General features: G+C 47.5%; 2 protein-coding genes and 1 long non-coding RNA gene across 3 annotated transcripts in view; all 3 read left to right on the forward strand.

The window, feature by feature from the left end:
• The first annotated feature begins 1,378 nt into the window (after positions 1–1,378).
• Positions 1,379–6,375, forward strand: LOC308459437 (U3 small nucleolar ribonucleoprotein IMP3-like). The gene is made up of 2 exons (XM_080974899.1): positions 1,379–1,522; positions 5,109–6,375. The coding sequence occupies exon 2, from the start codon at positions 5,117–5,119 to the stop codon at positions 5,678–5,680; it is 564 nt and encodes a 187-aa protein (XP_080831025.1). The 5' UTR covers positions 1,379–1,522; positions 5,109–5,116; the 3' UTR covers positions 5,681–6,375.
• Positions 6,376–8,447: 2,072 nt separating this feature from the next.
• LOC308470403 lies at positions 8,448–11,908 on the forward strand. The gene is made up of 2 exons (XR_013982409.1): positions 8,448–9,336; positions 10,929–11,908. It is a non-coding gene; the product is annotated as an uncharacterized lncRNA (long non-coding RNA).
• Positions 11,909–17,570: 5,662 nt separating this feature from the next.
• The window catches only part of FBXO34 (F-box protein 34), a 60,535-nt gene continuing 53,552 nt past the window's right edge, over positions 17,571–24,553 (forward strand). Inside the window, exon 1 of the mRNA XM_080973484.1 lies at positions 17,571–17,745. The gene's annotated coding sequence lies outside the window, so the exon portion shown is untranslated. The remainder of the gene's footprint in view (positions 17,746–24,553) is intronic.

The raw sequence follows: 24,553 nt of genomic DNA on the forward strand, positions 1-24,553 counted from the left end.
TTTTTAAAGAATTTTAAATCGTAGAATAATAGAACTGGAAGACGTACCAAGGGTCATCTAGTCCAACCCTGTGCAATAAGGATTCTTATTGCATGGATTCATGCAGGAATCATACATGACAAATGGCCACCCAACCTCTGCTTAAAAACCACCTCTTTTCCAGTCCACCACCTCTTTTCCAGTCCACCACCTCTTTTCCAGTCCACCACCTCTTTTCCAGTCAAACAGCTCTTAGTTATTCCTGATATCACTTGGAATCTTTGCTTGATGATATCAGCTTTTCAATTAATCAGTAAAAATTAAAAACCCCACTGTAAATGGGATGTCTGGGGCAGGGCCGGATTTAGGCCCTAAGCTACTAAAGGTAATGGGGCCCTTTATATCTCCAGCTGTCCTTTGTCAACAACAAATTGTCGCTGTCTTTTGTGTTGAATATATGCTATATGGTATTTGATGGACCTAATAGGTATCTCAAGCCATTTGCACATGTGGCCATACGACCAGTCCATGCAGAATGTAGGCACCCTATACAGTCATACCTCAGGTTACAGCCACTTCAGGTTGCTTTTTTGGGGGGGGGGGGGGTTGCGGACTGTCAAAACCCGGAAGTACCGGAACGGGTTATTTCTGGGTTTCGGCAGTCGCGCATGCACAGAAGTGTTAAATCGCACTTTGTGCATGCGCAGAAGCGCCGAATCGCAACATGCGCCTGCGCAGAAACGGATTGCAAATGCTGCGGGTTGCAAAAGTGCATCCCGCACGTATTGCGTTCGCAACCCGAGCGTTCACTGTATATAGAAAGGAGCAAACCAGTGATATTTGAGGGAGCAGGCTAGCAGGCGGGGCGCATGACTTCCATCATAGGAGCCTACACAACACAAAACACTCTTGCTGTATGTAGGTTTTATTTTATTGGTTTTTTATCTTATATTTTGGAAATGTACATCCGGTTTTGTTTTCCTTTAAATTTTTTGGGGGCCCCCCAAGAGAGTGGGGCTCTGAGCTATAGCTCGTTTAGCTTATAAGTAAATCCGGCACTGGCCTGGGGTGTTAGTGGAAGGCTGGTGCCTTTGGTGGGGGGCACATCATGTTCCTGCTGGGACAGTTTGTGCACCTTTGATCCCCTGCACCCCGAACTCAGCTCTCCTCTAGAAGCTGTCCGCATGAAACAGCACCTGCACTTCGTTTGGGCCTCCCTATTGCAGCCCCTTCCCTGAGACTGCACCCAACCCAACAAAATATGTCTAGGATATATTGCTTTTAAAAAGTTGCTGCTTTCACTGGGGGACTATTCTCTGTTTGTTACTGTTGGAGAGAAATATTCCAAGGGAACCCGGAAGATGTGCAGTGCGCACACATATCACTTTTATTATGTCTATGTTCAACAAGAAGAGGAAGTGGGCGGAGCTCAGGGACCGGAAAAGGAACTTCCGCTGCCCTTTCCCCACGTTGTTGATTCTGCTGCAGGTTTCCCCAGGACTTTTGCAGAGCCTGATTTTTGCTGTTTGTGAAGCCGCTACAGGTCAGTTGGTGGTTGGGGTGTTTCTTTGGGGGGCAAATATTTATTTCCTCTGGCTTTCCTGTCTCCTTTGGTTCTAATTGTTAGATCCAGCCCCCACTTTTTTTAAAAAAATAATTTTTATTGAGTTTTCCACTTAAATCATATTCACATTTTGTTACATAATTCTATGACTTAATATATTACTCTGTAAGAGCACCGACCTCCTTCCCTCCCTCTTTCTGACTTCCACATAACTTTCCATATTCTTCGCATTTCTATAAGCACTTATTTACCCTTTGTCAAATTATAATACTTCACCTTATTGTCGGTAAATCGGTTCCTTATATTTACATTACAAAGCATTTCAATTCAAGCCTACAAACGTTTCCAAATGTTTACAATTTTCTTTCATGTAAAATATAAATTTGTTCCAGTCCGTTTGAAACAGTTCGTCACGTTGATTCCGAGATCCAGCCCCGACTTTCGCATTGAAGAAATGCATGTAGTTTCGTTGGAAGGCGGTCAGCCTGTGGAACTCGCTGCCACAAGGCGTAGTGACAATTGTGAAGTCGGATGGCTTTGAAAGGGGATTGGGCAAATACGTGGAGGAGGGGGCTGTCGATGGTTGCAAGGCACGAGGGCTATATATTAGTTACAGGGAATCGCACGTGGGGATAATGTTGACCTATCCCGTTCCTGCTTGTATACATCCCACGGGCCTTTGTCCAGCCAATGTAAGACTAGGAAGCTGGACTCGAGGCACCTTTGCTTGATCCAGCTGGGCTCTTCTTCCTTGATCACTTACCAAAGAGCTGTCTGTACTTTTCAATGAAATCAAGATACTTCGCTGAGGCTGGTTAATAATAATAATAATTTGTACCCCGCCCATCTGGCTGGGTTTCCCCAGCCACTCTGGGCGGCTTCCAACAGAGATTAAAAATACATTAAAACATCAGTCATGAAAAACTTCCCTAAACAGGACCGCCTTCAGATGTCTTCTAAAGTCAGATAGTTGTTTATCTCTTTGACATCTGGTGGGAGGGCGTTCCACAGGGCGGGCGCCACTACCGAGAAGGCCCTCTGCCTGGTTCCCTGTAACTTCACTTCTCACAGTGAGGGAACCACCAGAAGACCCTCAGAGCTGGACCCCAGTGTCCAGGCTGAATGATGGGGGTGGAGACGCTTCTTCAGGTATAATGGTTATAATATTCGTAGTGGTAATAGCCCATGAAAACTTTTTATGCTCTTCCTTTGTGCGTCAGGTATAGAGATAGGGATATATAGCAAGAGCTAAAGAGACACGGTAAACAGTTTAAAAAATACATATTTTTGTTGCATCATATGGTATTATTATAAAAGCCAGGTTTATGCCAGGGCGGGGTGTATGACCTCAGTTAATACTGTCAATACTTTCTGTGCAGTCGATTTCCAGCAGATGTTTGTGTCCCCTTACCTAATCCTTCTAAGTAGAGATGGCAGCGATTGCAGCTGGGGTGTTTTCCATGGGCCCAGCCATTACACTCCCATAAACTGACATAATAATAATGATAATAATAATTTTATTATTCTTACCCCGCCCATGTGGGTTGCCTCAGCCACTCTGGGTGGCTGCCAACACTCATAAAAACATAATAAAACATTCAACATTTAAAAACATCCCTGAAAAGGGCTGCCTTCAGATGTCTTCTGAAGGTTGTATAGTTACTTATCTCCTTGTCATCTGATGGAAGGGTGTTCCACAATGTGAATACCTTGGCAGAAAGTATGCTGTATATCCATTTAACTATTCTATCCTGCCAATTAGCTACATAGGATTATCTTCTCGTCCATTTCCCCCTGTTGCTAGTGGTGTTGTCAAATATTTGGCAGGGCACAATGCATGGTTTTGCGAGGTCTGCATTTTCCTTCTTAGGTCACAAGTTGTCTGGACCACATATTCTGCAAAGTCACTGGCTGAACTGCTTACTCAGGGGTGTCGTCTTCTATTTGTCCCCGTGTCAGTTTCAGTTTATTGGTTAATTTTTCTAGTATGGCTGTTTCCCATACTATTTGGTACCATTGGTCCATGCTTACTCCTGACAAGTCAGAGAGAAGCTTAGCTAAACACGTTATAATCAATTATAAACCAGTTAGGTTCCGGGCCCAATTCAAAGTGCTGGTTTAGACCTACAAAACCTTACGCGGCTCAGGACCACAATACCTCTTTTCAAATGTACCTCCCCAAACCCTGGGATCATCTTCTGAGGCCCTTCTTCGTGTACCTCCTCCACGAGAGGTCCGGAGGTTAACAACACGAGAACGGGCCATTTCTTCACTGGCTGCCCTTTTAAAATGGGATCGGATGGTAGTTATTGGGTTTTGCTTTTATTTTTATTATGTGTCTTGTGTTTTTATATTGTGATTACAGGTTGTAACCCCCGCCCGCCCCCGAGACCTGTGGGTAAAGGACAATATACAATTTAATAAATAATCAGCATCACGAATATCCTTAAACGCTTAGGAAGCACCGCAAGCTTTCTACACGCAATGCAGATACTAAAAATGTAAGATAGTTCTGAAGAGGTGTGGTTCAGTGGTAGAGAATCTGTCTTGCATGCAGAGCATCCTAGGTTCAATCTCTGACAGCAGCAGACTCCTGCTTGGATAGCGACTCCCGGTACAGGCAGTCATACCATTGGTCCATTTATCAGAGTACTAAGCATAAGGCAGTGCAATCCTATAAGCAAAAAGAGACCACGGAGAAGGCAAGAAGGGGGAAGAGAAGAAGCTGGCTGAATGCAGGGTTAATGTCAGCGGATATACCCCAAGACTGCAGTCCTCGTTTCAGTTAATAATAATAATAATTTTTATTTATACCCCGCCCTCCCCAGCCAAGGCTGGGCTTAGGGTGGCTAACAAGCAATAATAAAAACAAGTTGAATGAATACAACTTAAAAACAAGATTAAAATACAACATTAAAATATTGAAACGTTAAAATATTAAAATGCAGCCTCATCACAGGAGGAGAAAGGAAAAAGAAAGAGGGTGAGGGAATCAAATTGGCTCCAAGCCAAAGGCCAGGTGGAACAACTCTGTCTTACAGGCCCTGCGGAAAGAAATCAGATCCTGCAGGGCCCTGGTCTCATGAGGCAGAGCGTTCCACCAGGTCGGAGCCAGTGTTGAAAAGGCCCTGGCTCTGGTTGAGGCTAATCTGACTTCCTTAGGGCCCGGGACCTCTAGGGTGTTGTTATATATGGACCTTGAGGCTCTCCGTGGGGCATACCAGGAGAGGCGATCCCATAGGTACGAGGGTCCTAGGCCGTGAAGGGCTTTAAAGGTCAAAACCAGCACCTTGAACCTGACCCTGTACTCCACCGGGAGCCAGTGCAGCTGGAAAAGCACTGGGTGAATATGCTCCCATGGCAGAGACCCCGTGAGGAGCCTCACTGCTGCATTCTGCACCCGCTGGAGTTTCTGGGACAGCTTCAAGGGCAGCCCCGCGTAGAGCGAATTACAGTAGTCAAGATAGACGAGAGAGAGACATTGCACACACTTTTGTAAATCAAGAAAATCTTTAATTAAAAATAAAATGAAGCTAAGCTTCTCTCTCTGGCCATTTGCGTCTAGGAGGGAAGATGGTGCGCAAGTTGAAGTTCCACGAGCAGAAGCTCCTCAAGAAGCTGGACCTGGTGAACTGGGAGGCTGCCTCCGGGAACCTTGCCGAGCTGCGAGTGCTCCGCCGCTTCCGCTTGCAGCGCAGAGAGGACTACACCCGCTACAACCAGCTGAGCCGCGCGGTTCGGGAGCTGGCCCGCCGCATCCGGGACCTTGGCGAAGCGCCGGAGTCGGCGGCTTTCCGGGCCCGGAGCACTGCCGCTCTCCTAGAGAAGCTGTATGCCATGGGGTTGGTGGCCTCCAAAAGCTCCCTGGAGCTGTGCGACCGCGTCTCGGCCTCCTCCTTCTGCCGCCGCCGCCTGCCTTGCCTGCTCCTGAAGCTCCGTATGGCCCAGAACTTGAAATCGGCCGTCACCTTTGTGGAGCAGGGGCATGTGAGGGTTGGGCCCGAGGTCGTGACGGACCCAGCCTTCTTGGTGACTCGGGCAATGGAGGACTTCATCACCTGGACCGACTCCTCTCGCATCCGCCAGCATGTTCTCAACTACAATCAGGAACGGGATGATTTTGATTTGGCTTGCTAATTATCATTTTTTTAAAAGTGGGGGCACCTTTTCCCAATTTGTTAACCTGACTTATTTATTAAATTTGTACGCTGCCCTTCATCCGAAGATCACAGGGCGGTTCACAACATAATAATGCCAAATTTATACAGAATAAAACAAAAACATCTATCTCTTGTGCGATCCTTGTGGACCACAGGGGTAGGTAGGCCTGGGATGCTTAGCCCAGATAATCTCCAAGGGCCCCAATATTTTCCCTACTTGGCAGTTAATGTCCTGATTAATGTGGATAGTCTTGATATTTTGGAGGGTAACTGTTTACCGCTTCTTGCAATAGTGACTCTGCTGTCTGGTTTGTGTGTGTAGAGCCTAACGATGCCTGTATCTTATATTCATTTTTTTAAAAAATACCATTTTTGTCCAACATTAATCTAAGTAAGATAAAAACATGACATAAACAAAAAAAAGAAAGAAAGAGAGGTAAGAAAAAAGAGATGGAAAAGAGTTTCAAGAGGAAATAGAAAACATAGTGTTCAGAGATTAAAGAACTTTCAATTCTTCATCTGTCTGCTATATATAAACAATGTGGCTGGGGAAGCCCAGCCAGATGGGCGGGGTATAAATAATAAATTATTCTTATTAATCACTTCATACATGCCAATGTAACACCTAACAAAACCACTTTCTATAAACAAACATTATCTTCCATCCCCAAATCCAAATGTCATTATTTCATTTTCTCATCACTTCATTTTCTTTTATCTTATATTCCGATGGCAAAGGTTGAACTGCAATGGCACCTTCTCTTTACTTTAGGAAAAAAACCAAAATGACAGGCTTCGGGCTTGGATAACACACAGGGAGAGAGACAGTCTCCACCAGAGGGAGGTGGTGGACTAAAAGTTGTCGGCGCATGCTTGGAAATGCAAATGGACTGGCTGGCAAAACAACACTCCATACAAATACTCTATATCAAACATTCTCTGTGCCATAGACATCTTACAGGAGCACACCAGAAGTTAAATAACGGATTATATTTGACTGCTCCCTAGCAAACAACCCCAAATCTTGATCCATCTTTAATTAAAAAGCCAACAACCAGTATCATTCACTTCTGATCGCGGACTGGATGGCTGCCCACAAGTAATCCACACAGCTATTCTTTTCAAGAATCTCCCCGCTCCCCTGGCACCTCAACAAAATAATTTCCTCTCTGTCTCTATGGTAACACGTTCCTTGATGGTACAGCAGAAATCATTCCGCTGCTGAATGTCTTGGCTGGTACCTCAGTCTTTGAATCAATGCTTAGTGTTTTTTGCATTTCTCTCTCACTGCTCTGCTGTGCTGGCCCCAGTTGCGAGCAAGAAACCTTTCCCTCCCTCAATATTTCTCACTTTGACAGTAGCTTTGCCACCATAATGCGTTTTGAGATGACTCAGTTGGGGAGAGCGAGATGAGCGTTCTGTGTGTTTCACTGTCACTCAATATGTTTAGAACTTTTATCGTCTTTTTGTAAAATTGATATTGGCTTTTGCCAAGTTTAAAACAGAACCATGCACCTATCAATTGCTTCTGAAAACAACAACAACAATAATAATTTTATTTATACCCCGCCCTTCCCAGTTCGGAAAACCGGGCTCAGGGTGGCTAACAACAAATTTAAAACACTTAATTGATGCAACAAAAAACAGCATAAAATACAGTAGAAAACGTGAATAACAATAAATTCTGAATTCAAAAAACAATTTAGGGGGGAAATCCATCCAATAAACATTAGATGATCACCAGGGCTAGCTGGCTAAATTAGTCCTATTTGGGCCAGCGAGGACAACGGGAGAATTAGCTGTGGGATCCCAGAGCGGGTAATCTTCATAAAAAGGGAAGGGGGAGGGAAGGAAGGGGAATAAAAGATCAGGCTAAGTTCAAATTGAAAGCTAGGTGGAATAGCTCTGTCTTACAGGCCCTGTGGAAGGAAGTTAAATCCTGCAGGGCCCTGGTCTCATGGGACAGCATTCCACCAAGTCGGAGCCATCACTGAGAAGGCCCTGGCCCTACATAACAACGTGTAGCCACAGAATATGATTCTTTGGCTACCCATTATTTCCTTACTGCATTTATATGCCACCACTCCTCCAGGGAGCTCAAGGTGGTGTATTTGGTACTCCTTTTCCCCATTTTATCCTCGCTGCAACCCTGCAAGATAAGTTAGGCTGAGAGTGGGTGACTGAACCAAGGTCACTTGGGGAGCTACGTGGCCGAGTGGGGAATCGAACCCTGGTCTCCCAGGGCCTAGTTAGATGCTAACAACTACGCCATACCAGGGAAGGCAATTTATGATCCATTCCGTGGCATTCTAAAACGCTTGTTAAGTTAACTTTCAATGGGTTTTGAGCATGTTTGAATGCTTAGATTGAAATTCTGTATACAATTTAGGGTTGAATCCAGTGCGGAATACACCCCTTGAAGTTAATATACATGGCTAACCTAAATTTCGGGACGTGGGTGGCGATGTGGGTTAAACCACATAGCCTAGGATCAGAAGGTCGGTGGTTCGAATCCCCGCGACGGGGTGAGCTCCCGTTGCTCGGTCCCTGCTCCTGCCAACCTAGCAGTTTGAAAGCACGTCAAAGTGCAAGTAGATAAATAGGTACCGCTCCGGCGGGAAGGTAAACGGCGTTTCCGTGCGCTGCTCTGGTTTGCCAAAAGTGGCTTAGTCCTGCTGGCCACATGGCCCGGAAGCCGTACGCCGGCTCCCTCGGCCAATAAAGCAAGATGAGCGCTTGCAACCCCAGAGTCAGCCACGACTGGACCTAATGGTCAGGGGTCCCTATACCTTTAACCTAAATTTCAGTGGGTCTGCTCTGAATTGGTTGCAATCCCTATTAACAAAATTGTGTTGGGCAAGTTTGGAATTTATTCTGAATAAGCATGGAGTGGGCTATAAGAGGTTTTTGAACAGGTCGCTTGCTATTGCCTGCAGCAAGTAAAATAAAATTGCTTTGCATCTGACACAAAAGTGCAAATGTGCAAGGGTTAAGTTACCTTTCTGTCAGCTGTTGTAGAAATGGGAAACCTGAGAGGCCCTTCAGGTGGTTATCGGGCTCTGACCCCCATCAGCCTCTGCCACTACGGTCAGTGATCAGGGCTGATAAGAGCTGTAGTTCCGAAACATCTGGAGGGCCACGGCCTCTGCATTCCTGTCATTTGTTGTTGTTTAGTCATTTAGTCGTGTCCGACTCTTCGTGACCCCATGGACCAGAGCACGCCAGGCACTCCTGTCTTCCACTGCCTCCCGCAGTTTGGTCAAACTCATGCTGGTAGCTTTGAGAACACTGTCCCACCATCTCGTCCTCTGTCATCCCCTTCTCCTTGTGCCCTCCATCTTTCCCAACATCAGGGTCTTTTCCAGGGAGTCTTCTCTTCTCATGTGGTGGCCAAAGTCTTGGAGCTTCAGCTTCACGATCTGTCCTTCCAGTGAGCACTCAGGGCTGATTTCCTTCAGAATGGGTAGGTTTTATCTTCTTGCAGTCCATGGGACTCTCCAGAGTCTCCTCCAGCACCATAATTCAAAAGCATCAATTCTTCGGCAATCAGCCTTCTTTATGGTCCAGCTCTCACTTCCATACATCACTACTGGGAAAACCATAGCTTTAACTAGACGGACCTTTGTCGGCAAGGTGATGTCTCTGCTTTTTAAGATGCTGTCTAGGTTTGTCATTGCTTTTCTCCCAAGAAGCAGGGTTTAGTCTGTAAATGAAAAATGAAAAACAAACAAACGTGGCACTTGTAGACAAAGAGATCTGTGTGACACAGGCATTGTTGATACTTCAGAATAATGAAGCAAGCTGTAATTTGTGACAGTAGGAACAGTCAAACTCCAATTCCCATCAGCCCCAGTTGGCATCGCTGATGGTCAGGGAGTTTGTAGTCCCCCAAAGCACTGTGCGGGCACAAAGTTGCCTAGCCTTGATTTATAGCCTAATGAACCTGTCATTTTAGACCCTGCTGCATCCCTAAGAAAATGGTCAGAATGTTTGTCCTTTCCTAGCCTGAAACATTTGCATCTGCAACCAACTTCACCCAACATGCACCCAAATCACAGCTTATACTTTTACGGGCAAGAGGCTGTGTTGTCTTTAATGACTGCCTACGAGACAGAAGCGGGACGCGGGTGGTGCTATGGATTAAACCACAGAGCCTAGGACTTGCCGATCAGAAGGTCGGCGGTTCGAATCCCCGCAACGGGGTGAGCTCCTGTTGCTCGGTCCCTGCTCCTGCCAACCTAGCAGTTCGAAAGCACGTCAAAGTGCAAGTAGATAAATAGGTACCGCTCCGGCGGGAAGGTAAACGGCGTTTCCGTGCGCTGCTCTGGTTCGCCAGAAGCGGCTTAGTCATGCTGGCCACATGACCCGGAAGCTGTATGCCGGCTCCCTCGGCCAATAAAGCGAGATGAGCGCCACAACCCCAGAGTCGGCCACAACTGGACCTAATGGTCAGGGTTTCCCTTTACCTTTACCTTACGAGACAGAAACCAGCGGGTACAATGTTTTCCTGGCCTGCAGATACACAGAGGAAGAAAACGGCACCTACTGATACCTGCCTGTCATGGAGCTCTGCAAAAGGTGCACCTGTTCACTGCGCAGGTGCCAGGCAAGTTGCTGCTGCCTTTTTGCAATCTCTTCCCAAGGCTTTGTGTTCACTGCGTAATTGGCACTCTGAATCTGTGGCTGCGCATAGCTGTAACCGGTGCATAATTAAGGTGGCTTTCTCTGACACGACGCAGCAGCAGCAGCCGCCCACGTGAGGCTAGCCCTTTCTGCAACGCTGCCTGGCAACTGAGAGCTCCTTCTGCTAGTCATTTGCTATCGCGTTCCCACTGCAGAGGCTTATGCCAGCATTCCCGGTTCTTTGGTGGCCAAAGTACAAGTGGGATGGTACATGTGAACCTTCCTCGGTCCAGCTTTCTCCAACTCCATTATCTGATCACCTTTCACCTGTGTAAGCCTTTGCATATCAGTAATGGACTGTGTCAGGCAGAAGGTCTTTGGCAATCACTTCTAGCCAAGCAAGATTGTCTTCCATGAACACGGTCTTAACAGTGAGTCCATAAGTGAGGCCAGTTCTGGATCCACACGTCCTTCTACAGTGGGGACATAGGTTTCCGGGCGGGAGTTGATCACGGTGAGGTTTTGCCGAAGTGCCTTCCTCTTAGCACGTTTCTCCCCTGTGGCCTGAGTTCAAATGTCTTCAACGTCCATGTTACAGGTAGGTAGCCGTGTTGCTCTGTCGTAGTCAAACTAAAAAAATTCCTTCCAGTAGCACCTTAGAGACCAACTATGCTTGTTATTGGTATGAGCTTTCGTGTGCATGCACACTTCTTCAGATACTTCTTCAGGTATCATACCAATAATAAACTTACTTGGTCTCTAAGGTGCTACTGGAAGGAATTTTATTTTGTTTCAAAGTCTATGACACTTTTGGTAAAGGCTGTTCTCCAACTGGAGCTCTCGCAGGCCAGTGTTTACCAGCTGTTGGTGTTTATACTTGGTTTTTTTAAAATATTTGACTTGAGAGAGACTTATAAACGTCACCTCCAACTCCTCAAAAGATTCCATCAATGGTGTCTCCCAAAAATTTTATACACATCACTTGGGAAGACAGGCAAACTAATGCCAGTGTACTGGAAGAAGCAAAGGTCACCAGTGTCAAAGCAATGATTCTTCAACATCAACTTCGTTGGGCTGGTCATATGGTGCAGATGCCTGATTATCGTCTTCCAATGCAACTACAGTGGTGCCCCGCAAGACGAATGCCTCGCAAGATGAAAAACGCGCAAGACGAAAGGGTTTTGCGTTTTTTGAGTCGTTCCGCAAGACGAATTTCCCTATGGGCTTGCTTCGCAAGACGAAACGTCTTGCGAGTTCTTGCAAGTTTGTTTCCTTTTTCTTAAAGCCGCTAAGCCGTTAATAGCCGCTAAGCCGTTAATAGCCGTGCTTCGCAAGACGAAAAAACCGCAAGACGAAGAGACTCGCGGAACGGATTAATTTCGTCTTGCGAGGCACCACTGTACTCTATTCCGAACATAAGAATGGAAAGTGTAATGCTGGCGGTCAACAAAAGAGGCAGAAGTTAATAGTGTTCTCTTCAACTTTTTAAGAACAGTGCTAGATCTTGCTGTTCATTTTCAAGGTCCTTTGACAGTTCTTATTGGGTGGCCAGGAAATGAGAATAAAGTTGGTGCATCTTGCATACAGTTTTCATCTGTTTTTCTTTGTCTTGTGATTGTTACATTCTCACGGCTGCCTCCTGTTGCCGCTACCACACCTCCTTTGCTTCCTCCCAGCTCTTCCACCTGTTTTTCTCTAGTATACAATAATATGAATATACTTTGGCCTGCTAAAGTTGCCCGTGTTCTTATATTAGAACCATGCCTTTGTTAAGCCTTCCCCCCCCAGCTCCCAAAAAATGCATGCACGCTCTCTCACACACAGAGTTCTTAGCATTAAAAGGTAAAGGGACCCCTGACCATTAGGTCCAGTCAGTGGCGTAGCGTGGGTTCTCAGCACCCGGGGCAAGGCAAGTAATTTGCGCCCCCTAACCTGTGGATTTTAGCACTCGAGTCTCTTCCACTAGATTAGTTTAAAAAACCCTTACCCCCTAAGCACATGTACTGTTTGTTATGAAAATACTGATGTAATAAAAGTAAAATGCATCTAAATACAAGTTTATTTTCAAACACTTTATTGAGTGCGAACATGCATTACACATTCTCCACATTTTCGACATCCCCCCCCCCTCCACAGTGGGCGGTGACCCGGCGGCTCGGATCGGATTCGCACAGCCAGCACTGCAGTGAGAGAGAGTGAGTGAGCCAGGTAGGGGCAGAAGAAGAAGAAGAAGAAGAAGAGTTTGGATTTGATATCCCGCTTTTTACTCCCTTTAAGGAGTCTCAAAGCGGCTAACATTCTCCTTTCCCTTCCTCCCCCACAACAAACACTCTGTGAGGTGAGTGGGGCTGAGAGACTCCAGAGAAGTGTGACTAGCCCAAGGTCACCCAGCAGCTGCATGTGGAGGAGCGGAGACTCAAACCCGGTTCCCCAGATTACGAGACTACCGCTCTTAACCACTACACCACACTGGCTCTCAGAGAGCTGCGAGTGCGCCTGGCCCCCCCTGCACCCCCCACGCTACGCCACTGGGTCCAGTCGTGACCGACTGGGGTTGCGGTGCTCATCTCCCTTTATTGGCTGAGGGAGCCAGCGTACAGCTTCCGCGTCATGTGGCCAGCATGACTAAGCCACTTCTGGCAAACCAGCATGACTAAGCCGCTTTTAGCGAACCGGAGTAGCGCATGGAAACGCCGTTTACCTTCCCACCAGAGCGGTACCTATTTATCCACTTGCGCTGGCATTCTTTCGAACTGCTAGGTTGGCAGGAGCAGGGACTGAGCAACAGGAGCTCACCCTGTCACAGGGATTCGAACCGCCGACCTTCTGATCGGCAAGTCCTAGGCTCTGTGGTTTAACCCACAGCGCCACCCGCATTGCTACTCATACACCTTTAGGAGCCAGGTAAAAACATTTCTTTTCAACCAGGCCTTGGGCTGATTTATATTCAGTGGCCTGTTAAATTTGTTAGGGGAAGGGTTATTTTTATTTTTAAAAAACAAAAACCTTTTTTTTATTACTTCTATCATGCATTTTTATCTTGTGAACCATCCTGAGATCTTTGGATGAAGGGAGGCATATCAATTTTTAAATAATAATAATATACATTTTTATACTACCCTTCATCCAAGGATCACAGGGCAGTTTAGCATAGTAACAAACAAAAACAGTCACACACATACTGAGTTTAAAAAGCCATAGATTGTTTAATTAGCTAAAGGCCTGGGAGAAGAGGAACACTTTTCCTGGAGCCTAAAGATATGTAACGAAGGGGCCAGGCGAGTCTTCCTGAAGAGAGCATCCCGCAAGCAGGAGAATGCCACAAACTTCCCTGTGGACCTCTCGTGGATAAAGCCTTTAGGTATTGTAGCCCTCAGCTGTTTAGGCTTTGTAAGTCAAAACCAGCACTTTGACTTGGGCTCGAAAACTAACTGGCAGCCAGTGCAGTCAGGTCTGAATTGGTGTAATATTATCAAACTGTCTGGCACATCCACTGCCTCGCCTGCAGATGTAAAAGAGAAGGGCTGTGTATTAGCCATGACAATGGAGCAGTATACCACGATACCAGCTACTGGGGAAGACTGCAACCTTCATGTCCTGCTTTCAGACCCTCCAAGTGCCCCTATTTCCCAGGGACGTCCCTGATTTAGAGAAGCTGTCCTGGTTTCTGATTTGATCCCAGAATGTCCTACTTTTCCTTAGGATGTCTCTATTTTCATTGGAGAAATGTTGGAGGGGATGGAGTTATCTGCCCCCACCTCCAAGCCGTCTGAAGGCAATCCTGTAGAGGGACGTTTTTTAATGTTTTAACATACCGTATTTTTTGCCCTATAGGACGCTCCGTCCCATAAGGCGCACCTAGTTTTTTTGGGGGGGAAATAAAGGAAAACAAATTATTTCCCCCCCAGGCGCGGGGCTGGGGCGGGGGAAGCCTGAGCTTCCCCCGACCCCAGCCCCCAGAACAAGCAACTCTCCGCAAGCCGTGGGAGCCCGGTGCCGGGCTCCCGCGCCTTGCGGAGAGCTGCGCAAAGTCTGGACGCGCTGAGCTCAGCGCGCCCAGCCTTCGGCATGCAGGCAACTCTCCGCAAGCCATGGGAGCCCAGCGTCAGGCTCCTGCGCCTTGCGGAGAGCTGCGGGAAGTCTGGGCGCGCTGAGCTCAGTGCGCCCAGCCTTCGGCATGCAGGCAACTCTCCGCAAGCCGCGGGAGCCCAGCGTCAGGCTCCTGCGCCTTGCGGAGAACTGTGGGAAGTCTGGGCGCGCTGAGCTCAGCGCACCCAGCCTTTGGCATGCAGGCAACTCTTCGCAAGCCGTGGGAGCCCGGTGCGGGCTCCCACGGCTTACGGAGATCTGCGCGAAGCCTGGAGAGCGAGAGGGGTCGGTGCGCACCGACCCCTCTCGCTCTCCAGGCTTCAGCGAAAGCCTGCATTCGCCCCATAGGACGCACACACATTTCCCCTTCATTTTTGGAGGGGAAAAAGTGCGTCCTATGGGGCAAAAAATACGGTATGTTGGAAGCTGCCCAAAGCGGCTGGGGCAACTCAGTAAGATGTGTGGGGTATAAATAATAAAATTATCATTATGGAATGGGACGTCCCTATATTCATCAGAGAAATGTTGGAGGGCATGTACTTTTCTGGGTGGCCGCTGCTGACGACAGAGTGTGGGATGAGACATATTTTGGGTCCCACTTAGTCTCCTTAAGGTTTCCAAATGGGACCACATGACTTGGGAGCAGCTGCAAAGGCATCTAAGCCAGGGGTAAGCAACACTTTTCAGCCGTGGGCCGGTCCACCGTCCCTCAGACCATGTGGTGGGCCGGACTATATTTTGAAGAAAGAGAAATGAACAAATTCCTATGCCCCACAAATAACCCAGAGATGCATTTTAAATAAAAGCACACATTCCACTCATGTAAAAACACGCTGATTCCCAGACCGTCCGCGGGCTGGATTTAGAAGGCGATTGGGCCGGATCCAGCCCCGGGCCTTAGTTTGCCTACCCATGTGCAAAAGCATCTAAGCACCTTTCCACCCCTTGAGGAAAATGTCTCCACTGACATGCAGCTCTTAGCCTATCTTGAGCAAAAATTGGGGAGCTGTGCAGAGTGTCTGCAGGCAATTGTTTTCACGGTTAAAGCAAACAGCATGGTGATAAGGTGGTATACGCCCATGAAAAGCCCTGATAAGCGCAATAATTAAATAATCCACTGCCCACACACCAGAGCTGCTGAGGTTTGGCTGATCCCCTAATTACTCTGACAGAATCAGACTTCTTCCTTGGACCGTGATAAGATAGGGCTGTAATTTTATCTCTTGTTTTCTTCATGCCTGGGAAAGGCTGTAATGCCGAGAGGCTAAGTGTCTCGGGGAAAGTTATACAATATGCAGACCATCCTTTAGCAGAAGATTGTCAAAGCTTTGCATTGTGGGGGTGGCTGGTATCAGGCTGCCTGTAAGATTAGCACCACATGTTAAAAACAAAAAGCCCACCAAACCAAATAAACTTTAAAAAACTGGCACCAGGCTCAAGTTAAGGTTAGCACTTTCCGGGGGGGGGGGGGAGAGAAAAATTGGTATTAAACTACAGTGGTACTGTACCTCGGGTTAAGTACTTAATTCGTTCCAGAGGTCCGTACTTAACCTGAAACTGTTCTTAACCTGAAGCACCACCTTAGCTAATGGGGACTCTCGCTGCTGCCGCGCCGCCGGAGCACGATTTCTGTACTCATCCTGAAGCAAAGTTCTTAACCCGAAGCACTATTTCTGGGTTAGCGGAGTCTGTAACCTGAAGCGTATGTAACCCGAGGTACCACTGTAAGGTTACCAGATTTTTTTTCAATGAATCCGGGGGCACGTTTCAACTTCAGTAGGAATGATAGGATTTTATCAGGGGATTGATTTGTAAATCTGGGGACTGACCCCAGGAAATGGGGATGTCTGGTAACCTTATATTAAACTGGGTTTAAGAGTTAGTACCAAGGGACGCGGGTGGCGCTGTGGGTTAAACCACAGAGCCTAGAACTTGCTGATCAGAAGGTCGGCGGTTCGAATCCCCGCGACAGGGTGAGCTCCCATTGCTCAGTCCCAGCTCCTGCCAACCTAGCAGTTCGAAAGCACGTCACAGTGCAAGTAGATAAATAGGTACCGCTCCGGCGGGAAGGGAAACGGCGTTTCCGTGCGCCGCTCTGGTTCACCAGAAGCGGCTTAGTCATGCTGGCCACATGACCCGGAAGCTGTACGCCGGCTCCCTCGGCCAATAAAGCGAGATGAGCGCCGCAACCCCAGAGTAGCCACAACTGGACCTAATGGTCAGGGGTCCCTTTACCTTTAACCTGAAAAAACCCAACCTGAAGTGTCTGTAACCTGAGGTATGACTGTATAGAAATGTAAATAAATAATAATAGTAATAATAAAGCCAGCCCCGCAACCTGGCACTACTAAAGCGGCCGCCCTCTTACGTTTGAGCCTTTAACACATAGATTTTTGTGCTTTTATACTACAAAACGCTCTGTGATCCCCGGAGGGAGGTACAGTGGACGCTTGGGTTGCGAACGTGATCCGTGCGGGATACACGTTCGCAACCCGCAGCTGCGCGTCTGTGCATGCGCGGGTTGCGATTTGGCACTTCTGCGCATGCGCAAAGAGAAATTTAGCGCTTCTGTGCATGCGCTACTGCTGAAACCCAGAAGTAACCTGTTCCAATACTTCCGGGTTTTGGTGGTCCGTAACCCCAAAAAAACACAACCTGAAGCGTCTGTAACCCGAAGTATGACTGTATAGAAATAATAATAATAATAATAATATTAATAAAAGCCAGCCCCGCAACCTGGCACTACTAAAGCGGCTGCCCTCTTCCCTTTTGTATATTTTTGTGTTCTTCCACCGCCCTGTGATCCTCGGAGGAAGGGCGGCATAGGAAATGAACCAATACTAATAATAACCCCCATAAGCGTGGCGCCGGGCCCCAGGGCCTTGCCCGCGCCGGGGCTTGTGTGGGTGTCCCGGGGGCTGAGCTTGGCCCCGGGCCCCAAATCCACTCAGCCCCGCGGCGGCGTTGGGGGCGTCGGAGGCCTGCCCGCCTGTCCCTGCTGAGGCGGCGGGGAGCCGGCGAGGCCCGCCGGTCGGAGCGGGCGCCTGGTCGGCTCGGCCCAGCCCTGCCTGCCTGCCTGCCGCCGCCGCAGCAGCCTCCCCCGGCGGGCGGCGCCCCACTCGGCGCCGCTGCTCCGCCCCGGGCCTTGGATTGGCGGGAGGCCGCGGCTCCTCCCAGCGCGGGTCGGGGGCCGAGCGAGGGAAGCGGGACGGAGGAGACGTCGGCGAAGGTAGCGCCGGAGGAGGAGGAGGAGGAGGAGAAGCGCCGCCGCCGCCGCCGCCAGCAGAAGGAGCAGGAGCGTCGGAGGCCCCAGAGCCGCCCCCTCGCCAGGTGAGGCGAGGCCGCTCGCGGGAGGGCCCGCGCCGGGGGCTCGCGTGGAACCCGCCGCGGGCCTCGGGAACCACAGCGGCGGGCTTCCTTCACCCCCTCACCAAAACAACCCTCGAGGGCGCCCTTGGGAGCCCCACACCCCCAATTCCCGCTTTTCAGCGCTATAATTGGACCTGCCCCCTATATGAGGGGTTTCCTCCCCCTGAAGGCTTGTAGGGGAATTATCCTTCCCTTTTTTGGGGGGGGTGATATTTGAGGCGGGGTCGTTCGGGTTTCAGCCTCATTTTGGGAAGAGGAATCCCTCCCCCCTGCACATATTTTGGGGTGTCTGTGGGGTCGAGGCGTGGACTCGAGGTGTCTCCATCCTTTTTGGTGGGGGTCTGGACCTCCTTCTCTTTAGCTTTGGGCGTTATGGGGGCTTCTCCGTATTCAGGGCTTAAAGAGGGGGCCCTGCAGGATTTGGGCTGCCTTTGCATTTCAGGGTTGTTGTTTTTTTTGTGTGGGGCGGAGGCTTCTTGTCCCCATTTCCCCCACCCCCTGCTTGAGTGTAGGAGGACCCCTATATTTAGGATTTTGTCGTGCTTGGGGAATATGGAGTTGGAGTCCCTGCTGCTTCCAGGGTTTGGGATGATGGAGAGATTTTCTGTTTCCAGGAGGCAGGGATTTGTTTCTTCACACTCATATTCTTTCCCCCCCTTTTTTCCAACTCTTTGGGATTTGATTCTGTGCCTTTTGAAGGCTGCCCCTAAGCCAAACGGTTCCCTTAAATTCAAGAAAGGAGGCTTGACCCTGCTGCCCGAATTGCAAAGACTTCCTTGTTCCATCACCAGGGACCTCGGAGGAGCTTCACATCTCAGCCCCTTTTTTGGCTTAGGGGATTAGGAAACTGGAGCAATTGCCAGCCCAGGTCCCAAAAGGCTCCTTCTGACACGATGAATTTGCAACACAGAAGGAGCGTGCAGCTTGCGGATCTTGGCCTCCCACACCTGGGAGCAAGCCCTGTTGAATTCAGCAGGATTTACTTCTGAGTAGACAAGATTGTGATTATTTTGCTGTTGCATTTGTTAATCTCTTTTCTTACAAAGGTAGCTCGTTTGCATTGAAGCCAGTTAAAAGGCAATAAAAACCTAAAACAGACAATTTGGTGCAGTTAGCAAAAGGAAAAAAGGCAGGACTACAAGTCATGCTTGTTATTGTGCCGTCTGTTAATTTAAATGGGACTTTATTTGTTTCTGTCTGTGCCTGTATATAGTTAACTGGACATGGTTCCAAAGATTTTAGTGAGCTAGGATATATTTTGCCCTTCAGTTTACTCACTTATTTTTGTAATTTTAAATTTGTTTTAAACTGGATTTAATAATGTGTTTTAATTGTTGCTTCCCGCCCTGGGATCTTAGTGTGAAGGGCAGGCAATAAATTGTAATGGTAATAGTAAGGGAAACCCTGTATGCCTGCGTACACAATTTTTCTCTTACCTGCACAGGTAATTGGCTTGTGTGACGTGTCATGTGCTTCTTTCCAAAGGGAAGGTTTGAGAAGGGACTGTGGACTCTCAGTGCTGGAGTCCTCAGTTTTTACTCCTTGGCTGTAAAAATATAAGGTATGTTCGGGTAGCTCTGTTTGGTTTGAGCTATGAGGAATCCATGATGGCATGACTGTTGCCTTTTGAGTTGGTGGCAGAATAAGTGGTATTCCTGTGGTAGAATAAGTGACTTTTCACCAGTGCACACTTGTGGATATGAAGAATGAGTCCCATGGTGTTGACTCCTTAATGCATGTGTTTTGTGGGTGCTCCCAGAGAATAAAAATGAATGGTGTTTTTGCTAATGCTATACAAATACTAGCATTCTTCTAAGCTAGTTATGCAATATGTGATCTTGTAAAATGCACTGACTACTGTACCTTAGAAGAGCTAGTTCTTTGGAAAAAACCTACATCTTCCCACTGCTACCCCTTTAACAGAGGTTCCCATGGCTGCTTCTGCCAGAGGAATTTCAGCCATTCATCCCTTTCCCTTTAAAGAACACCTGCCATTGCTATTGATGCTGCTGGGGGAAAGCAATTACCCCATAACTAGGGTTCCTGCCAGCCAGCTTAATTTAGGAGAGCATTACCTGCCCATGCTCCTTTTTCCACAAGGGCTCTCACACCAGTGTAGCTGCTGCTCCACGGAGGGAACAGATGAAAAAGAAGGTGATTCTGATAATAGGGTTGCCATATCTTGAAGAACAAAAAAGAGGACAGCCCGAGCTGGTGAAAGAGGGGCGCTGGTGTATGAGGCCGCCGCTTCACCAGTGTGCCTCTTTTCCCAACTTGGGCTTGAGCTGGCAGTGGCTACAGTGTGCAGAGCCGCCTGAGACAACCCCCAAATAAATAAATACCCCCCCAAATCCCAGACATTTCCTTTAAAATGTAAAAATCCCCCTGGATGGGCCTGTTGGTCCCCCCAAAAGAGGACATGTCTGGTATTTCCCAGACATATGGCAACCCTAGCTGATAAGGAATTTGCTAATGGTGCCTCATTCCCTTGAAATCTGTATGGGGTCCGGCTGTAGAGGGGATCTGTCAGCTTCGCCTTTTGCTGCTGTGTTAGAGCCAAGCTGCGCAGGCCTCAAATTTTATCTTTAAACATCTTAAGTTGGCAAGCTTTGTTCCCTTCCTCTCTGCTGTCCTGCTACAGTTTTCAGGTAAAATGGTGCAAAGTTGAGAGACCCCTTGGGAACTCCATACATGGGTACATGGGTGAGGTTGCACACTCTCCCTGACTGACTCCAGCTACAAAAGCTGACGCTGCTGAACAAGCTCTTGAGCTGTGGTGTTGTTTGCGGGGGTTTTTAGTTGGGTTGGGTTGTTGTTGCTGTTGGGTTTTTGCGATTTATGTGGAAATTCTTCAGTTTGCTTGTTTATATTTTGATGTTTTATTTGTTGCTTATGATTACTTCTGCTATGTTGCAGTTATGTATTTTTTCATGTTATAAGCTGCCTGGAGCATGATTCGAATTGTGGAAAGCTGGCAAACAAATAAATAAATAAATATACAGTGGTACCTCGGGTTACATACACTTCAGGCTTTGTACGCTTCAGGTTACATCCGCTAACCCAGAAGTAGTGCTTCAGGTTAAGAACTTTGCTTCAGGATGAGAACAGAAATCGTGCTCCAACGGCGTGGCAGCAGCAGGAGGCCCCATTAGCTAAAGTGGTGCTTCAGGTTAAGAATGGACCTCCGGAACGAATTAAGTACTTAACCTGAGGTACCACTGTATATGCCTGTATGTATCCAGTGTTTGAAATTAGCGAGCTACATTTTGCACCTGGCTTCTGATCACTTGCGACCAAGTGAAGATGTTGGGGCACCAGGATGGCGCATGACGTCTCCACCATCTGGAGGTGCGTGCCTGGGGATCACAGGGTCTTGCCTGTTTTCACACACTAATACCCCATCCTGTAGAATTCTATCAGTTATATTTTATCTGCACAACAGAATGAATTTCTGGAACCAAAATGCTTTTTCTATGCAGCCTGAGCAGGAGCAGTCTCCATTAAGAAGAAGAAGAAGTTGAAATAGTCCACTATATATGTGGACTGTCCCTGGATCAAGGGACTTTTCTTCTTTAAGGTATCAAAGCTCTTAACCTAGCTCAGGGTGCCATCCGAACTAGCCAGACGTTTAACTGATAATCAATCATAGTCAGTCCATCATTTGAAAAATAAGACATTAGAGCCATCTTGCACCCAAATGGCAAACTGTTTTGGCGCCTGTAACCTTGGTTTCAGGAGCCATTTGGCTCCTATCTGAGTTCCCAATACCAAATGTATTATAAGCCATATATCTGAAGCAAGGGAGGCCAGAGTGCTACCTTCGACCACACTTGAAAATCATATAATTATGGCAAAAGCTCCAGAGATAATGACTGGGAGAAATCTAGACTGAACCTTTCTCTCTAACATGCTAGATAACTTGCATAGCTGAGTGCTGGAATATTCCATTCCCACCTGCGGCAGCCTGAAGTGGATCAATCCAGGAGAAGCTTTACTATTTGATTTTACTGAGAGTATAAACTGGTTCTTGCCAGTTTATTGTCTGGTTCTTGTCCACAGTACCGAATTGCCCATCTAGAGTTGCCTGATGTTAGGAATGAAATCCATGCCATACAAACTGGCAGTACAGTGTCTTAGCGGAAGCTGTTTTTCTCGGTGGATTCTGCAAATGCAGCCTATTAAAATGCAGTGGACATTTTTTAAAATAAAAAGTGATGCGTATCTTTTCATCCCTGTTTTCGTGCTTGTATGATCAGTTCTGTTCCCTTCCCTTTCTTGGTCTCATTGCTGTGTGGCAGTTACATAAAGAGCGTATTGTGGAACAGGATTGGACAGAGTGTCGTCAGATGCGCAGTGACACTTCAGGATTCACTGACGACACTCTGCAATGGGCTCAACACAGCGTGCACCGAGTGAGCTGGCACCAGGCTTTAAATGCTCGGCACATTAGTGTCTCTTTAAAAATTCCTTTTCTTGAAGCCTCAGCATTGCGCTCATACTAATTGCATGGTTTTGGGTAGGTTAAATATGCTTATGCCATTTTTAAACAAAGGGCATAATGACAGTAGCTAGCGATTCTTGCTTTGGTGTTTGAGGCTTAAAGAATGTCTATGATGTGCTTTTTGAGCCGCGGTTCCGAATATGTTATTAGGATGCCAGCCTGAATCTTTTATTAACAAATGGAAGAATGTGACCTCAGGTTGCTGGGGTGGTGTGTGTGCCTGCGCGCGTGTCTGTGCGTAAGGATTTTTTAAAATTTTTAAGTACAGCCTTTCTCAAGTGGTTCTACCAATTAATAAGCCAACATGTTCCCATGAATAGAGTGATGGGAATTCACAGCGGATGCAAACTTGAGAGCCATATCAAAATGTGTTGCATCTTTTTTTCTATAGGAGGCACTTGCTCTTTATTTCCAGACTGCCTTGCTTCTCCACCCTCCTACCCAGATGTTCTTCTTTTAACAAATGGACCAAATGGACTTCAGGACTCTTCCCCAGATGATGCCTCTCACCAGCCCTGCTCCCCATCCTCCAAAGTGCCTCCACCTGGCTGGAATGTGTCCTTTACCTGTGATAATTACTCCATATTTCCTGGATGGAGAATTGTGTGGGGGTGTTGGGAACCTATGACAAAAGCCAGAAGCCTTTGACTTCTGTGTTGCTGGAATACAGCGGACTGTACAAAAATAAGGCTTGCATCTGTTTCTCTGCCTACTTTTGCTTCTGGTCCCACCCATTGTTTGCATGCGGCCCCTGGAAGATTGGCCATGGCGGAATGTGGTCCTCGGGCTGAAATGTTTCCCTGTCACAGCTTTGACCCATCACATGGTGGTTTGCGAGGTGGGCCCCTTTTTGCCTGCCTCCTAGTGAGCAGTCCTTCATTAAATACATTCTGTATACTGTACCCTGATAGGGGAATAATAGAGCTGCTCCCCACATGTCTGCTCAAAGAGCTTGGCTTCTCTACAAGCTGGAAAGGAAAACCGCTGTGTCTCTACAAGGAGAGCAGATGCAGACACACACACACTCCATTATGTAGGTGTTGGTTGATTGAGAACACAACTATTCAATGCATCCTCTCTGTCTTGAGAGCTCTGAGTTTTTGCTGTTGCTTTTGACCCAATAAATGTTCCTGGTGTTGTTGTTTTCTGGATGGCTGGGGTGATGGGCACTTCAGGGATCTCATTTCAAACCTCGGCTATGAGCATGCTTGTTGGTCTTATGAAATGTCTCAAAGATGGAAGTAATAATGGCTCAAGCCAATAATACAGTATTAGAAACTCAATTATACAAACTAGGTGCCAAATGGCTCCTTAAAGCAGGGTGGTGGTGGTGGTGGTTGTTGTTGTTGTTTAGTCGTTTGGTTGTGTCCAACTCTTTGTGACCCCATGGACCAAAGCATGCCAGGCACTCCTGTCTTCCACTGCCTCCTGCAGTTTGGTCAAACTCATGTTAGTAGCTTCGAGAACACTGTCCAACCATCTCGTCCTCTGTCGTCCCCTTCTCCTTGTGCCCTCCATCTTTACAGGCATCAGGGTCTTTTCCAGGGAGTCTTCTCTTCTCATGAGGTGGCCAGAGTCTTGGAGCCTCAGCTTCAGGATCTGTCCTTCCAGTGAGCACTCAGGGCTGATTTCCTTCAGAATGGATTGGTTTGATCTTCTTGCAGTCCATGGGACTCTCAAGAGTTTCCTCCAGCACCATAAACAGGGTTACAGTCGCCAAAATGGAAAGCCTAGTTGCTGTTTTTGGACCAGATGGTTTGAAAGTCATATTTTTCAGTATGATGTTTTGGTTCCTGAAATTCATTTTGATTGTGCAGGTACAATATAATGAATAGAATTCTACAGAATGTGTTGCCAGTGTGTGAAAACAGTCAAGATTCAAGGATCCTCAGGCATGCACCTCCAGATGGTGGAGACACCAGGCGCCATCCTGGTGCCCTGGCACTGATAGCCAGGTGCAAAATGCTCCTCGTGCCTGACGAATTTTGAACGCTTCAATAAGGATACTGTAAAGTTGAAATAAAAGACTGGAGCAAAGCGCCTTACAAGCTAAAAGCACATTTGAACTTTAGAGGCAGGGGCTGCCGGTAGTTTGGTGCCTAACTGAGCTACATAATGAATGAATGGTCTGGAGTGCATCGTTAGCCAAACCTGCATTTCCCATCTTCTCTTTTCCAGGGTTTGTTATGCTTACAGGATTATGTGTGACTGTGCAGTGTTTTTTCTTTATGGAAGAGGGGAAAGCATGGTGTGGCTTACTTATACATA

Source organism: Podarcis pityusensis (assembly GCF_964106645.2).
Source record: "Podarcis pityusensis genome assembly, chromosome: 1".
Classification (NCBI taxonomy): domain Eukaryota; kingdom Metazoa; phylum Chordata; class Lepidosauria; order Squamata; family Lacertidae; genus Podarcis; species Podarcis pityusensis.

Bases quoted from the DNA above. Each gene is read 5' to 3' on its own strand.
- LOC308459437 (XM_080974899.1), top strand. From the start codon at position 5,117: ATGGTGCGCAAGTTGAAGTTCCACGAGCAGAAGCTCCTCAAGAAGCTG.